Source organism: Mustela lutreola, chromosome 5, assembly GCF_030435805.1.
Source record: "Mustela lutreola isolate mMusLut2 chromosome 5, mMusLut2.pri, whole genome shotgun sequence".
Lineage (NCBI taxonomy): Eukaryota > Metazoa > Chordata > Mammalia > Carnivora > Mustelidae > Mustela > Mustela lutreola.
In genome coordinates this window covers 115,663,156-115,681,185 of record NC_081294.1, presented here as the reverse complement: position 1 = coordinate 115,681,185, position 18,030 = coordinate 115,663,156, and the positions used below count along the sequence as shown (strand labels likewise).

Here is an 18,030-nt window from a genome sequence, read left to right as displayed (position 1 = left end):
TCTCGTGCTGCAGCTGTTGAAGCCGCGACTATTCCCGCGTCTCGGTGCGGGCAGAGCAACCTCTGCTCTCTGCGGACCTGGCTGGAGGGTGCGGGCCGACTCTCCAGGCCGCGTCTCGGCGCGTCCTTCCTCTTAGTTCTCCCCCCCACCCTCGCATCTCCCGGATCCCCCGCCCTCTCCTCGCTCTGCGCCTCCTCGCTGGCTGCGGGCTGACAGCTCCACACCGCCGCAGCGCCTAGCGTCTGGACAGCCTGCCAGAGGCACACACACCTACACCCACTCCACCCGACCGCACCCCTGCCCAGCATGTCCGCTCTCGAGTGGTACGCCCACAAGTCCCTGGGCGACGGCATCTTCTGGATTCAGGAACGCTTCTATGAGTCGGGCAACCGCGCCAACATCTGGCTGGTGCGCGGTTCCGAGCAAGATGTGGTGATCGATACGGGCCTGGGGCTGCGCAGCCTCCCGGAGTACCTGTACTCCTCTGGGCTCTTGCAGGATCACGGGGCCAAAGAGGACGCGGCGTGCCGGCCACTGCTGGCCGTGGCCACCCACGTGCACTTCGACCACTCCGGAGGCCTCTACCAGTTCGACCGGGTGGCCGTGCATCATGCCGAGGCCGAGGCGCTGGCTCGCGGGGACAACTTTGAGACCGTGACCTGGCTGTCTGACAGCGAGGTGGTGCGGGCGCCCAGCCCCGGCTGGAGGGCCAGGCAGTTCCGAGTGCAGGCGGTACAGCCCACCCTCATCCTGCAGGATGGTAATGGGCCCTCGCGGGCGCGCGCTCTGTCTTTAAGGGAGGGGATTGGGGAAAACTGTTCGAGGGATGCATGCTGCAGACGTGCGTGGCTTTAAGCTGGCCCGTTTTGTCACATCGCAGAACACCACTACTCTTTCTTCCTTTCTTGGGTAGAAGCCCACTCGATGGGAGCCAAGGCCATCGCAGCCTTCCCTACCAGAGACCAGTTCTGGCACCGTGTGGCAACGCCAAGTACTGGAATTAAATCCGGCCCCACCCCCTAGTCATTTTCCTATGCAAGATACAGTAGTAACACAACAAAGGCTTGTGACTAGGGATTACCCATTCTTTTCCTGAACACCTGATTTCCAGACGCGTTTCTAGAGAAAAGACTTCTAAGTAATGACTCCTCACAAAGAGTTCATGACATGCTCTGTGCTTTTGAGGCCGGCTGACTTCATCCGGGATGTCAGTGGTCACTGCTGGGTATAAGCAATTCCCACCTGTAGGTTTAGAAAGCCATTAGAGAGCGGTCGTTCCAAATCTGCTCGTGCATCCTTATCTCCAGATAGGTTTCTGTTCTTGTTGTAGCCTCATTAGAGAAAAGCTTGATAGTGAACATAAAAAGAGTGTGTGAGTCTTACAGTATGACAATATATGGTCTGGTTTAAAGCAAGGCCTGAAAAAAATTAATAAGGAGGTATTTCCGGTGATGCTGAAGTATGTGAACTCATGCATGGATAGCCTTGGGCCTCTGGTTCTGTAAAAGACAGGATGGGGATCAGAAAGAAACTAATGGAATAAGAGCCCTCTCAACCCCAGCACGTTGAATAATTGAGCTAATTAGCCACAACAGCATTAATTTCCTTTTTTTCCTTTCAGAATACTTTTGTTGATTTCCTTTTATCTTCACAACAGGTTTGAAGTGAGATAGCTGACCCCTAATTAGATGGCTTGCCTAGAGTCCACAAAGCAAGATAGTGACAAAAGCTAGGAATGGAACCAAGAATGGAGAGATCAAATCATGTAGATCATAAATCCTACCCCTTAAATACATTTTGATAATTCTGAGTAGGATATGAAACCCCTTCTCACATTTTTATCTTGAAATCATTTTAATTGCCAATTTTATTTATTAAAGCATTTCTTCAAGAGGTAGAAAAATCTGTTGCACAATAAGGCTACTTTATGACTGACCAAGATGACAAATATGAAATATTTTATAATAATCAGTTTATCATAAAGATGAGATCTTGAACATTTGAAATATCAAAAAATAGAAAGCAAGATTCTGTATCTCACACCTCACTGAAAAAGTCTTTTCATTAAAATTTTAAATCCAAAGATTAAAAAAAAGACTTGTTAGGTAGTAGTCATTATCTGGTAATTTGAGATGAAAGAAAAGTAGATATACAGTATTCTTGTATTTTTTTATAAAATCGATACTTTTTAGAGGTAAGATTTCCATGCAGTTGGTGGGTATTCAGAGTTAATTAGTTGTAGCACTGAAACCAAAAAATGTTTACATTAGTATTTAAAATATATTAATTTGTCTGAATGAATAATAAATTACTTCTGATTTATTTACTTTTGCTCCTGTGCCAGCAATAGGAAATGAATGGTGAAAGAATGATAAGAATTACAATTTTATAAGTAAAGAGCCCAAGCAGGCCTGAATATCATGCCTGAGATCACATATCCAGTTTGGAAAAGAGCGAGGACTAGAATCCAGGTTTCCTAAATCCCAGTTGATGGTAGTAATATTATAGCATTTTGGAACTGCAGGGGGCCTGTAAGCCTTTGAAAGTGTGAAAAAAAAAAAAAAAACCAACCTTAATATTTACCAAACACTTAAAGCTGAGAATAGTGTGTTAAATCAAAAGGTGTTTTTCATTAGGAGCAGAATGCCTCACCTCTCAAGTAGTATCTAATTTCCTCTTTTCTCAGGAATATTAATTTCCTTTTTCTTCTGAATGGTGTGGCCTGCTGACTTGCTGTTATCATGATCCAGATGCCTGGAAGGAGATATAAAGTATTTATATGAAAAATTCATACAGTTACACACACACATGATCAGCACATACCAAACAGCATAATGTTGTTGCTTTAATTAGAGCATAAGGAGACTGAAGTCATTGGTTTATTACATTTCACTTAGTGAATTGAAGATCACTTGTCATGAGGAAGCATAAATCTGGGCACTGTATAACTAATCCTAATGCTGACTTGTAAATGGGGACAAGGAGATATCACCATCCAGTGTATCATCTTAGTTGGAAAACAATTCCCCCTACCAACAGTGAAATAGTATCTTCCTCTAAGAAGATAAATAAACCTTAGGTTAATATAGCACCTTCTTCTTGACTGGGCATATATCTTTTTGTCTCTTTTTCACAATATTCAAATGATATGAAGTGCAGGCATTTTGTCCCCTGTTATATATGTTTAAACAATTTACCCAGAGTCACCAAAATAATCACAGTTAGGACAAGTGGACTTAAATCATTTGGGGAGGTTAAAAACAAAAAAATAGATTCCAGGAAGGTAGCAGGTTGAAAAACACATCTATCTTGGCTCCATCCCAAACCTAAGACTATTATAAACGGACCATGGTTTGTCTGTTTAACTGTAAATCCATATTGAACTATTTCAGATGCTGCAGAGTAAATGCGATGACTGAGTCAGCAGTTTTATCTTCTGGCAGCAATGGGAAATCAAACACCAATCCAGTTTGCACTGCAGGAACCTTAAAAGGCTCAGGAATTAGCAGTAGCTGGTACCTTTGTAGAGGCAAAGGAAAGAATAGGGAAATGAGTAGAATTGGTTGAAAGCCATTTAAGAGGCTATTAAAACTCTGGAATGCGCATCCAGTTATTGTGTCCTCTGGGGTGGGTAAAGCAGAGGAGTTTCTTGAGTGAAAGTGTTAAGTACTATTGAGCTCAGGATTCAGTATGGAAAATAGAAGAAAAGTGTGTGTGTGTGTGTGTGTGTGTGTGTGTGTGAGAGAGAGAGAGAGAGAGAGAGAGAGAGAAGGAGAGACAGAGAGATAGAGAGAGTATGTTCCTTACTAGACTTCAAGGGTACACACAGGTCTTTATCCCCCAAGTAGCAAATTGGAAGACTTTTAGCCGGGAAGTTTATCTAGCCCTAGAGGAAAGACTAAGATGCTGATCCCTCATCAATCTTTGACTTGATCTCTCTACAGTGAAGCCTTGGTCACTGGCCCCGTGCATGCACTACACGCAGCCTTTTCACTCCCCATTCTTAAACAGGCAACCAAGCATTATGAAAATCCGAGAAATCTGTTTAACTTGAGATCAAATACTAAAAAAATAGCATAAAGCAATTTGAGGGTTGAAGACTATCATTAATAGCATCAGGGGATGACAGAAGCTATTGCATTCAAGATATCCAGGAGACAAGAGGATGCTTTAAACATAAGCAACAGAACGGTATACACACACACACACACACACACACACACACGAGTGTAAGAATTTAAAACAGCAAAGGTTTCTTTTTCTTTTTCTTTTTCTTTTTTAAGATTTATTTCAGAGAGGGCGCCTGGGTGGCTCAGTGGGTTAAGCTGCTGCCTTCGGCTCAGGTCATGATCTCAGAGTCCTGGGATTGAGTCCCGCATCGGGCTCTCTGCTCAGCAGAGAGCCTGCTTCCCTCTCTCTCTCTGCCTGCCTCTCCATCTACTTGTGATTTCTCTCTGTCAAATAAATAAATAAAATCTTTTTTTTTTTTTTTAAGATTTTATTTATTTATTTGACAGAGAGAGATCACAGGTAGGCAGAGAGGCTGGCAGAGAGAGAGAAAGGGAAGCAGGCTCCCTGCTGAGCAGAGAGCCCGATGTGGGACTCGATCCCAGGACTCTGAGATCATGACCCGAGCCGAAGGCAGCGGCTTAACCCACTGAGCCACCCAGGCGCCCCAATAAATAAAATCTTTAAAAAAAAAAAAGATTTATTTCAGAGAGAGAGAGCACATATATGCAACAGGGGAAGGGGCAGAGGGTGAGTGAAAGAAGGAGAGAAGCAGATATATGCCTGCCCCATATGGGGGTCGAAGTGGGGCTCAACATGGGGCTTGACCCCGTGACCCTTAGAAAATGACCTGCCAAAATCAATAGTCAGTCGCTTAACTAACTGAGCCACCCAGGCACCCCTAAAATGGTAGAAGTTTCTTAGTAGAACTGGAAGATAAATTTGAAAAACTTAAAAGAAAGAGCAGATAGGCAAAAATGAAAACTAGGAGAGATCCAGTAGAGGACCAGTTTGGAAAAATTCAACATTGGAATAAAAGAAGCACAGGTTGAATAGAGAAAGTGCTGGAAAGAAAGGATGATAGAGATAATTCATGAGAATATTCCGTAATTAAGGGATGTAAAATTTTAGGTTGAGAGAACCCGCAGAGTTCCTACCACAAATAACACACACCCAACCAAAGACATTTTATTGTAAAATTTCAGAATACTAGAATCAAGCTTCCAGAAATTTAAATAAAAATGTCATCTCTACAGAGGCATCTGGGTGGCTTTGTTAGTTAAGTGTCTGACTCTTGGTTTCGGCTCAGGTCATGATCTCAGGGTCCTGGGATCAGCTCTACGTAGGGCTCCACGCTCAGCAGGGAATCTGCTTATGGATTCTGTCTCCCTTTCTCTCCCTGCCATCCCCTCCACACACTCTCTCTTTCTCTCTCTCTCTCTCCATCTCTCTCTGTCTTAAATAAATAAATCTTTCTTAAAAAGTCTTCTATACAGATCATAATGGCTTTGGAGCTAGAAAAGAAGAATTATGCCTTATTTGAATGCAGTTTATTTCAAATTGAGAATTCTACATCCATTTCACTAATAGTGAAGTTCTCAGAAAGATTATTTCTCACATGCTGTTACTTAGAAAGTTACTAAGATACAATTTTATCCTACTTACTCCCTTCAAAATAAGGAAGTAAAGCAAGAGGAAAACATGGCATATAGGAATCATGAGATCTAATACAAGAAAAAGTTGAAAGGAAGCATCAGGATGATGGCAAAGATGGCATTCCAACAATGATACTACGCCAGGCTTAAAGAGCTCCATACAGGAGCAGTTAAATTATTACTCTTTTGGGAGGATGAGAGGATAAGACATATATACACGTGTAGTGCCAGTAGAATAATGAAGAGTAAAGAGAGCTAAAAATCCTTGTATTTTATCATGGAAGTCAATAAATATAATCTAAAATTTATAAACCAAAAAATTGTGATTGAAATCAATACAGTATATCTAATCGGCAAATCAAGAGATGAGATATAAAAATTATTTAGAGATGGGTGTATATAGTAGAGGCAGCTACCAGAAGAAAAATTGTTAAAAAGTGGTTGATTCTTGGGTGCAGGATTGGAGATAGAGTCAGAATGGGGCAAATAACTTTTTCTTACACTTTAAGCCCTTTTGGAATATTTTATTTGAAATACATATATTTAAAAAAAATATATATATATATACACATATATATATTTCTTTGATTAAAAATGAAATAAAAAGATAGGGGATACCAAGTTGGGAAGGGATATTTGAGAAGCCAAGAGAAGTTTAGTATGGCTGGAATCTGATGACAACTGGGTCAGGGTGAGGGCTTAAAAGGATATTTTTTGTGTGTGTATGGTTGTGTGTGTGATTATACATTTATATATATGATATTATATATATATGGATACATTTCATAGGCAATTCTGATTCTTAGAAGTGATGAAATTATTTATATGAGTGTTACAAACGTATGGGAGGCACATGTAAAGCCACAGAGTAATGGCAGATCTAATGATATTTAGCCATATGGCCTTATCAACTGCTTACAGTTGGTATCTATTTTGATAGGTGGGCACTTATGACTTATCTGTTGCTAAATATTTTGAATATCACCTGGGTATAACCACCGATCAATAAAAATTCTATTCCTACATTGGTTATTATCCACAGATTTTTTTTTGACTCAGTTTCTCTCACTCCCTTTCTACGCACTTAACGAAAAAAAATCACTCAGGGGCGCCTGGGTGGCTCAGTGGGTTAAGCCGCTGCCTTCGGCTCGGGTCATGATCTCAGGGTCCTGGGATCGAGTCCCGCATCGGGCTCTCTGCTCAGCGGGGAGCCTGCTTCCTCCTCTCTCTCTCTGCCTGCCTCTCTGCCTACTTGTGATCTCTCTCTGTCAAATAAATAAATAAAATCTTAAAAAAAAAAAAAATCACTCAGATAGACCCATTATTACACCAACCTAGCTATAATTTCTTTACCTTACCTGCCAACCATACATGGATGACAGTGGTTTGTGATCCCCAGAGGCACTTTAAATCTGCAACAATTACCTTGTGAAGGAGTCTGGCCCCTTATGACTATCCTTGGTAGATACCTCGGAATGGAATCCGTGGTTCTTATGGTAAGTGGATGTTAATTTTTTAAGAACATGCCTGTTTTCCAAAATAGTTATACAGTTTTACACTCCCACATGCAACAGATAAGAGTTCCAGTTTCTCCACATCTTCATCAACACTTGTTTTTGTCCATCTTTTTTTTAATTTTAGCCATTCTAATGAGTATGTAGTGGTATTTCATTGTGATTTTATTTGCATCTCCCTAATAACTAATGATGGTGAGCGTATTTTCAGGTACTTATTTGCTATTCAAATATCTTCTTTTTTAAAGAGTCTATTAAAATCTCTTCTTTAAGGGGCACCTGGGTGGCTCAGTGGGTTAAAGCCTCTGCCTTCGGCTCAGGTCATGATCCTGGGGTCCTGGGATCGAGCCCCGCATCGGGCTGTCTGCTCCTCGGAGAGCCTGCTTCCTCCTCTCTCTCTCTCTGCCTGCCTCTCTGCCTACTTGTGATCTCTGTCTGTCAAATAAATAAAAATCTTAAAAAAAAAAAAAAAATCTCTTCTTTAAAAAAAAATTTTTTTTGTTTTCTTACTATTGAGTTGTAAGTATTCTTTATATATTCTGAATTCTAGCCCTTTATCAGACATATATTTTGCAAATATTTTCTCCCAATATGTGGGTTGCCTTTTCATTTTCATAATGGTGTCTTTTTAAGCAAGAAAGCTTATAACTTGGATGAAGCCCAATTAGTCATTTTTCCTTATGATTTATTTGTGTCATATCTAAGAGGTATGCCTATCCCAAAATCACAAAGATTTTCTCCTGTTTTTTTTTCCTAGAAGCTTTTCATTTAGGTTTATGATCCATTCTGAGTTACTTTTTGTTCATTTTGTCAAGTGACAGTTGAAAGGTTCTTTCATGTTTATATGCATATGGATATCCAAACTGTTCTAGTCTACTTTGTTGAAAAGATTATTCTTTTTACCCATTGAATTATCTTTGTCAAAAATTCGTTGACCATATATGAATATCTCCTTTTGGACTCTATTCTCTTCCATTGATTATATCTATCCTTTAGCCAGCACCACACTATCTTAATTATTGTAACTTTATTATAATTCTTGAAATTAAGTAATGTAAGTCCTCCAACTTTGTACCTCTTTTTCAAAATTGTTTTGGCTATTCTAAGTCATTTGCATTTCCATGTAACTTTTAGAATGAGATTTTCAATTTCTACAAAAAGGTCAAGATTTTGATTGAGATTTTATCAAATCTATAGATGTACACTCACCATTATAGTAGCCGCTAGTCATATTTGACTATCTAAATACAAATCTAAATTAACTAGGATTGATTAAAATTAAATTGTAGTGCATTAGCCTTTTTCAAGTACCATTAGCCACTTGAGGCTAGTAGCCACATGTCCAGTACTGGACAGAGTTGATACAGAGTATTTCAATAATCTCAGGAAGTTCTATTGGGCATTGTAGCTATAGGAAAAATCATATTTAAATACCATCTTAACAATTTCGAGGCTTCCACTTAATTGATATGATATATCTCTCCTTTTGTTTAGGTCTTTAATTTTTCTTCATAATGTTTTTATACTTTTCAGTATATAGATATAACAAAACATCTTTTATTAAATTTTTCTTCCTATTTTATTCTTTTTGTTGCTATTATGAAAGAAATGGCTATTTATTTGTTTATTTATTTAGATTTTCATTTATTTATTTGACAGAGATCACAAGTAGGCATAGAGGCAGGCAGAGAGAGAGGAAGGGAAGCAGGCTCCCCACCGAGCAGAGAGCCCCATGCAGGGCTCAATTCCAGGACCCTGGGATCATGACCCGAGCCGAAGGCAGAGGCTTTAGCCCACTGAGCCACCCGGGTGCCCCAATATGGCTTTTTAAATTAAATATTTTTGATAGTTCACTGATAATATGTAGAAATACAACTGATTTTTTTAAAAGATTTTATTTATTTGACAGAGAGAGAGAGCATGCACAAGCAGGGGGAGTTAGGGAGAGGGAGAAGCAGATTCCCTTCTGAGCAGGGAGCACAACACAGGACTTGATCCTAGAATCTTGGGATTGTGACCTGAGTTGAAGGCAGATGCTTGACTGACTGGGCCACCCAGGTGCCCCTACAATTGATTTTCGTATCTGATCTTGTACCCTGTAACATTGCTAAACTTTTTTTTTTTTTTTAATTCTCTAGCATTTTTGTACGTTTCTTAGGATTTTCTACAAAAAGATCTTGTTATCTGTGAATAAAGACAGATTTACTTCTTTTGCAACTCTGTGTGACATTACTCTTTTTCTTGGCTGACTGCACTGGCTAGAATCTTCAGTGTAATGTTAAATAGAAATGGTAAAAGTAAATATCCTTGCCTTCTTCTTATCTTAGTAGGAAAGCATTTAGTGTTTCTATTTAGTGATATGTTAGCTGTAGGTTTTTCATAGGTGCCCTTTATCAAGTAGAGGGCCTTCCCTTCTCTTTCTAGTTTGCAGAAAGTTTTTACCACCAGTTAGGGTTGGATTTTGTCATATGCTTTTTCTGCATCTATTGAGATGTTCATATGGCTTTTTTCCTTTATTTTACTAATATAGTATATTACATTACTTGATTTTCAGAGGTCAAACAAAATTTATATTTCTGGGATAGACCTCATTTGGTCATTATCCTATTTATAAATTGCTGTCTTTAATTTGCCAATATTTTGATAATGGTTTTGAGATGACTGTCATTAGGAATACTGGTTGTTGTTTGTCTTTGTCTACAATAGAATTTGAAAGCTTTCCCTCCTCATCTATATTCTGAAAGTCAAGATTCCTTCCCTGTCCTGAGTGACTGACAGAATTGACCAATGAAGCCATCTTTGAGCCTGGGCTTTTCTTTGTGGGGAGATTTAAGTTATTTATCAACTTCTTTGCGTGATATAGGTCTATTTAGATTTTCTGTTTCTCCAGTCACTTGAGGTAATTTGTCTCTTCCTAAAAATTTGTCTTTTTCAACTAAGTTGTCAAGTTTGCTTAAAGTTATTCATAATATTCCCTTATACTCCATTTAATTTCCTTTGGGATCCCTTCTTTCATTCCTGATTTTTGCAATTTGTGTTTTCTCTAACTTTTTTCTTTGTCTAGCCAGTGGTATATCAATTTTGTTCCTCTTGTCAATGAACCAGCTATTGGTTTCTTCGACTTTTACTATTGATTTTTTTTTCTTATTTTATTTATTCCTGTACTGACCTTCATTATTTATTCCTTAACACTTACCTCCCCGCCGAGCAGAGAGCCCGATGCGGGACTCGATCCCAGGAGCCTGAGATCATGACCTGAGCCGAAGGCAGCGGCTTAACCCACTGAGCCACCCAGGCGCCCAAGATCAAAATTTTTGTTAGAAACTTTGATTTTAAACAGTTAACCCTTTATAAATAAGCATTTAAAGCAATAAAATTTTTTCTAAGCATTGCGTTAGCTGCATCCCATAAATTTTGATATATTTTATTTGTATTTTCATTCAGTGCAAGAGATTTTATAATCTCCTATGTGATTTCATCTTTGATCCACAAGTTCTCTAGAGTTGTGATGCCTACTTTGTGTATATTTGGATATTTCCCATAATATTTTTGTTAATAATTTCTAATTATGTTGTAGTCAAAAAGTTATTTTTATTTTATTCCTTTCATATTTACTGAGACTTGCTTTATAGCCTCACTGAATAGCATGATGAATATCCCATGTGCAATTAAAAAGACTGTATGCTGTTTTAAGATAAAGCATTTTATATATGTCACTTAGGTCAAATCAGTTGATAGTTGTTCACATCTTCTGTATTCTTACTGATTTTCTATCTACTTGTTATACAAATTATTCAGAAAGGTCTATTTAAATCTCCAAGCATAATTGTTGAACTGTTTATTCTTATCTAAAAAAGTATTTATTTTGGAGCACCTGGGTGGCTTAGTCATTAAGCATCTGCCTTCAGCTATGGTTATGATCCCAGGGTCCTGGGTCGAGCCCCACGTTGGGCTCCCTGCTCAGTGGGAAGCCTGCTTCTCCCTCTCCCACTCCCCCTGCTTGTTCTGTCTCTTGCTGTCTCTCTGTCAAATAAATAAAATCTTAAAAAAAAAAAAAAAGCAACTTATTTGTTGGGGGGGGCGGGAGAGAGAGCGTGAATGAGTACAAGGGGAGGGAGAGAGAGAGAGTTATAAGCAGACTCCACACTGAGCATGGAGCCTACATGGGGCTCAGTCTCATGACCCTGAGATCATGACCTGAGCCAATATCAAGAGTCCACTGCTTAACCAACTGTGCCACCCAGGTTCTCCTGAACTATTTATTCTTATTTCAGTTCTGTCAGTTTTTACTTCATGAATTTGTAGTCTCTTTGTTAGGGGCAAGCACATTTATAATTTTTTAGTGTGTTGACTTAATGTATATCCCAATAAAATATATCTCTTTTCTTTTTTTTAAATGTTTTATTTATTTTTTTGACAGACAGAGATCACAAAGAGGCAGAGTGGCAGGTGGGGCGGGGGGAAACAGGCTCCCTGCTGAGCAAAGAGCTTGATGCAGGGCTCGACCCAGTACCCTGGGATCATGACCTGAGCCGAAGGCAGAGGCTTTAACCCACTGAGCTACCCAGGTGCCCCCCAAATATATCTCTTTTCTTTACTAATAGTCCTATTTTGTCTAATATTAATATAGCCACTCTACTTCTCTTATTAAACTTTATGTGGTATAACTTTTTCAACTTCTTTTTGTCTTTGACCTTGTAGTTCCTCTCTTATAGACTGCATATATCTTATCTTTTATTATTATTATTATTCTTAAAGAGGTAATTTATTTGAGAGAGAGAGCATGTGTGCATGAATGGGGGGAAGAAGTGGAGAGGGAGAGGGAGCAGCAGACTCCCCATTGAGCAGGGAGCCTGACTCAGGGCTGAATTCCAGGATCCTGAGATCACGACCAGAACCAAATTCAGACACTTAACCAACTGAGCCACCCTGGCACCCCTGTTCCTTTGCTTTTTAAATCTATTTTGACAATCTCTGCCTTTGATTACAATGTTTATCCCATTAACATTTAATGTAATTATTGCTATAGTTGAATTTAGGGCTGCCATTTTGTTATTTGTTTCTGTATCTATTTCTTATTTCTCCCTCTTTTCCTCTTTCATTGTCTTTTAGGCTTAACAAATTCTGATTATTACACGGTTTAATTGCCTTGTTAACTTTTAAATTATATGTCTTTAATTTTTTTCTGTATGTATGTTTGCACTAAAGATAACAATATGGAACTTTTAAATTATGATGAGTAACTTAAGCTAGTACTGATTTAAATCCAGTGAGACAGCAATTTTGCTCTCATACTGCAAAGAGCAGCATTCATGAATTGTGTCATCAGGAAACTTGTACCATGGATGTACTGAAAAATAAAAGGTTTGTGGTCAAATAAGTTTGAGAAATGGTACAGTCATATCTCCCTTGTGTATATCTACAATGTAGATTAGCACATTAAAAAGCTCTCAGAAGGCTTGTTGAAAAAAATCTGCTTCATTTTCTTTGAAGGAAGGGTTTCCCAAAATATTTGACTACAGAATCTTCCTTTTCTTTTATGTATCAGACAACCTACAGAAATAGTGTTCCACATAACTCACTTTGACAAACACTGGTCAAGCAAACAATAGAAATGAAATACAGTCAACTTATTTTTAATTCTTCATTAATAAATATTGTGTTTCTGAAATAAAATGAAAATAAGTGTCATCCTTCTGGAACTCTTTGAAACCAACTGCTGATTCTTTTCAATCAACTACTGGTTCTTTTATTCTTTAAGTGATTGAAGTCAAGTATACAACATGTTTATCTGTAAACTCTGTTTCTATTTGTAGGTGATGTGATAAACCTCGGTGACAGACAGCTCACTGTTATGCACATGCCTGGTCACTCCAGGGGCAGTATTTGCTTACATGACAAAGACCGGAAGATTCTTTTCAGTGGAGACGTTGTGTATGATGGATCACTGATTGACTGGCTCCCATACAGCAGGATAAGTGACTATGTTGGAACATGTGAACGTCTGATAGAATTAGTGGACAGAGGTCTGGTAGAGAAGGTGCTTCCTGGGCACTTTAATACCTTTGGTGCCGAAAGGCTTTTTCGATTGGCTTCTAACTATATTTCAAAAGCTGGGATATGTCACAAAGTTTCCACTTTTGCCATGCGATCTCTTGCAAGTTTAGCCTTACGTGTAACAAATTCTAGGACCTCACCCTAGTATCTATACTGATAACCTATTATGATTAGTTCTATAAATTAATCCAATTCATTTTGTGCTGTTTAAAATGATTAATAGTGAGCATTTCAAGAAGTGCTTTATTAGAGAAAAAAGATTGAGAATGAGTAAACCAAAAAAGGAGGTTCTTTGTTTAAATTATTTCCTTCTTCCAAATAAGAAATCACTTAAAGAAGCTCATAATTTGCCAAGCTGTCATCTTGTAATATTTGTCACCTTGTAATATCCAGAAATGACATAGAAATCTATGCGAAAACAAGGAGGCATTTTGCAGTAACAGAAAGAACTCTCCTTGCCTCCCATTTGTTTTATTTTATTTATAATCCAAACTTGATATTTTTAGTATATTATTTAAAGGTAAAGGTTCTTGAGTTTAAAATACATTAGTACTCAATACAAACATATATATTAACATTTAAAATGACAGCTAAAACAGTCCATTGTTATGGCACAGAATTTTTATGCTTCATTTATTTATTCTTAATGTAATTATAGTGTACATTATATGTTGTGTAATTTTACTTACAAAGAGTACAATGAATTTTGTTTATTGCAAAGCTTTAAATATAACTTGCAGAGTGCTTCAGTAAAAAGCTACTAATAGCATTGTTTGTTATGTGAGTGTAATATTTTCAATCATAAAAGTGAGATTCAAATGTCTGTAATCTAATTACAAATTGTCAGATTTCTCAAAAGGACACTGTCAGGCAAATTTGAAAATATACACATTGAAAATATTTTTTATTATATCCTATTTTAATATTAACAGCTATTATAAACAAAATTTTTCTTGTTAAATAGCAGCTTCAGTATGTCATATTTTATAGTATCAGAATAATTATAGAGATCTACAACATCCTGATAGAAATCATTCTTTTACTTACCATAACATACATATGTACCGCAGAAGGCTTTTCAGATTAATTGCAAAATATGCATTAGATATTGACTTAGAATGAATTGCCTTTTTTATCCTGATTCACAACACCTATTCCTGTTCAGTATTCTTTGTCTTGAATGAAAAGAAGTCTACATTTATAAAGTAATAGGAAAGGTTTGCCCACTATTTAGTAAAACATTTTGGTTTGGTGCTCTTTATAATTTATTAAAAAGCCTTTTGGAATATTTCATAAAGGTTTTTTAAACAGTTTTTTCACTGCCTTTTTATTATTGACATGTCCAAAACCAAACTGAGATAGCTTTGGAAACCAGATTTTTTAGTATTAAGAAGGTTTAGCAACTTTTATTTGCAAAAAATTGTGAAATGTTCCCACCCTCCACCCACCCAGTTTCTTTAGTCTTTTATTCATTCAACACATGCACCCCACACATTCCACATGCATACACACAGTCGCATACATATATACTTGCACAGTATTGTGCTAAACACTGTGGAAGCTTAAAAAGTCAAAGAGACTACATCTTAGCTAGAAGTAGAAGGCAAACAAAACATGAATAATAATATATGCAGGTTGAAGCTAATACAAATTACACAATAGTATCAGGGACATAAGTGGAGGGATGTGGAGTTTGGTTAGGAAAAGATTCCTGAAGGAGGGGTTTTTCAGTCCCATTTGGAAAGACGATTTGGTAGGTGGTCAGGGTAGGGAACAAAAGATCCAAGAATAGGGATGGAAGCATTGCTGTCTAAAGTAGGCTATTCCCTTGTGACAATTTAAATTTAATTTTCAGGAATCTTAGATCTTCCAAACACCAAGAATTTAGCATGAGAAAGGTGGGTTTGTGATTGTGTATATAAGAATCATCCTCAGTGACAGACAAGCTATACTGCCACATGCCACCAAATGGATCTTCTCATTCAAGGCAGTTGGTCTGTTTCAGTTGATAGTACAACATCAAAGATACAGATTTGGTTCAGGGCAACTAAAATCACTTAATAAGCCTTAAATATAGCCATTATTTTTATATCAGTAGCACAAAAAAAACAAAAACAAAAACAAAACCAAAAGTCCTTAACCATTGACCATTTTATCATACTTTAGGACTTAAAAAAAAAAAATCAGGGTATAGTAGGCACTAAGTTTTATTGAGAAATATTTAAACCTGATGAAGGCTTTCTTTATTTCTTAAAAGTACAATTTTTCAAAACATGTTAATTTTATTTTTAAATTTCCATTTTTTTTTACATTATATAAAAACATAAGACTGATATTTTGCTTTTGTTTCAATGTGAATAAATTGGGGAAAGGATCTATCATTCATTTAGTGCCCATGCTATGCATTTTAAAATATGCATTATTTAGTTTAATCCTGGCCCCAGTGCCAAGAAGTAATTGGCCAGCCTCATACAACATAACTTCAAAAAAACCTGGTAATGGAACACAGGTCTGTCTGCATCCCAAACTGTGCTCTTTCTCTTTACCTGCACAAATAACATAAAATTGGCAAAATGTATTTTTACTTTCCCAGATGCCACATGTGCCAAGAATAAAACAAGTGATGTTAAGCATAATAATAGCATATTTTAAAAGAAGCTTTAAAAAATATATTTTCACCCTGACAGTGACCCGTGTTATAATTTATGGTTTTTGGAACTAAGAGTATGTAAGTATAATTCAAAATTGTCAAAATGTAAGACATTTAGAAATAAATTTTATTTGTATTGTTAATAACTTAATCTTGGAAATTCATTTTCCTTATATGGTCTTTCCTTTTAACTAAGAAGTCTAAACTAACAAAAACCTTGTGCGTTATCCTGATACAGTTGAATGAATGATTATGTGTAGTTCTTATATGATAGTAATATAATTGTGACATGCACAAATTGTCTTCATATAATTTTCAGATATGTGTAAGTAAACATTTATGTGATAAATATTAAAGTGAACATTTTATTTCGATCTCTAGTTGGTTCTTTTTCTAATAGTAGTAAATTCCCACTTAATTTCTTACAAGGATATTTCTTATGTGAAGTGCAGTTTTAAAAATGTGTAGTAAGTAAGATATCAAATCTGTGAGTAAGACTAGGGAATCCAGAAACTGAAAATGTCCATATAAACTTTTAGTAGTTAATAAATATGGCATTTTAAATCAATGGATGAAAGATGAACTATTCAGTATGTATCCCAATTGTTCATATGGGGAAAAAAAGGCCCTTAACAGCATAAACATATATTCTACATGGATTAAAGGCCATAATTTGAAAAATAAAACCATATGTGTATTAAAAGAAAAATTTAAATCATGTTTAAGACATTAGGATTGGGAAAATCTTTATATAGAAACAAAAAGCAAGATAATATCAAAATTTAAAATGTCCTAGAGCTTGGATACCAGAAAGTAAAAAAGATAAATTAGAAGAAAATATTCACAAATTGTAGAACAGCAATTTTTGTTTTAACAACTATAAAGAATGCCTACAAATCAGTTTTTAAAAAGGTCAACTACTATAAGGGAGGGAAGACCTTTCCTCTACCCTCAGGTTCTGTGGCTGGGCCAGAGGATTAAACTTAAAAAAGTTTAAGTTTCAGAAAGTTGGGAGCAAAGCATACAACTTTTATTTGATGTTAATATTTTTATGTGTATGGTGAGGCTTTTATATATAAGAAAAGAAAACCCAAAGAAGTGAATAGGATTGAGAGTTTACATACCATTTTAACAAAGAACAATAAACTGGGAAGACTGACGAGACAGGATAAGAGGGTTTGGATAGGGCTTGGTAAACTGTGGGAAAATGACTAAGGAATAGATGAGGGAAATGGAGGAAAGACAAGGGTTCTTCTAGAAGGACTGTTGATACAGATTAATCTTGGTGTCAACTCCCTGTCTCCAGTGATAAGAATGTTCTCTTCTTCCTGATACCAGGGAGAGCACCTTCTTTAGGGGAAATTGTATGCCCTGTTTTAGGTAGAAAGGGAAATGTCAAAGAGCCCTTCTTTTATCTGTTTTTTTCTCACTTGCTTTCAGATCAATCAATATGCCAAACTGGCATATTTTGGGGTGGCATGTTCTTTTCCCCTTTACTACCTACTACAAAAATGGATAAATTATATGAACAGGTCATTCACAGAAGAGGCAACACAATGGCCAATAAACATAAAGAATTATGTTGAACTTCAACATAATCAGAGAAATGCAAATTTAAATAATAAGACAGTTTACTCTAACCAGATGGGGAAATTTTGAGAATATGGAATATTGCCAAGAGTAAGGGTAAGTAGATATTTTTATGCTGTGCTGCTAAAAGTATAAAATTTAGGGAGGGGGCATTTGGAGTGTGATCTGGCACATTCTGATTTTGGGTTAAGCATTGTAGATTGTAGAGCATACACCTTTACCTCTGCTCCTTTCTGAAACTTGATCAAAATGACAGGAAAATCATTTCTTTACTGAACAAACTCAAGAACATCAAGAATGGAAAAGGAGAGAACCCTATCAACATGTTGACCCTGAACAGCTAATAGATGAGTGAAAATGAATTTGGTAAACCCAAGAAGGCAGAAAATAAGAATAAGGAAATCTGAGAAACGATCTAATTACACCAGTCCCCCTCCTTGACCCTGCAAAGGCTTAGATTTATACTAGGTACCTCTAGGAGTTGTGGTAAAGGTCTTTTTTATTTAAATTGTTTGCAGTTTAGACCACCAAATCCCTCCCTAAATACACTAGTAAG

General features: G+C 37.0%; 1 protein-coding gene across 1 annotated transcript; it reads left to right on the top strand.

Moving 5' to 3' along the window:
• Window positions 1–306: 306 nt before the first annotated feature.
• On the top strand, window positions 307–16,258 carry MBLAC2 (metallo-beta-lactamase domain containing 2). Its single transcript, XM_059175454.1, has 2 exons — window positions 307–760; window positions 12,994–16,258. Exons 1-2 carry the CDS (start codon window positions 307–309, stop codon window positions 13,377–13,379), a joined length of 840 nt encoding a protein of 279 aa, XP_059031437.1. The 3' UTR covers window positions 13,380–16,258.
• The last annotated feature ends 1,772 nt before the right edge of the window (window positions 16,259–18,030 follow it).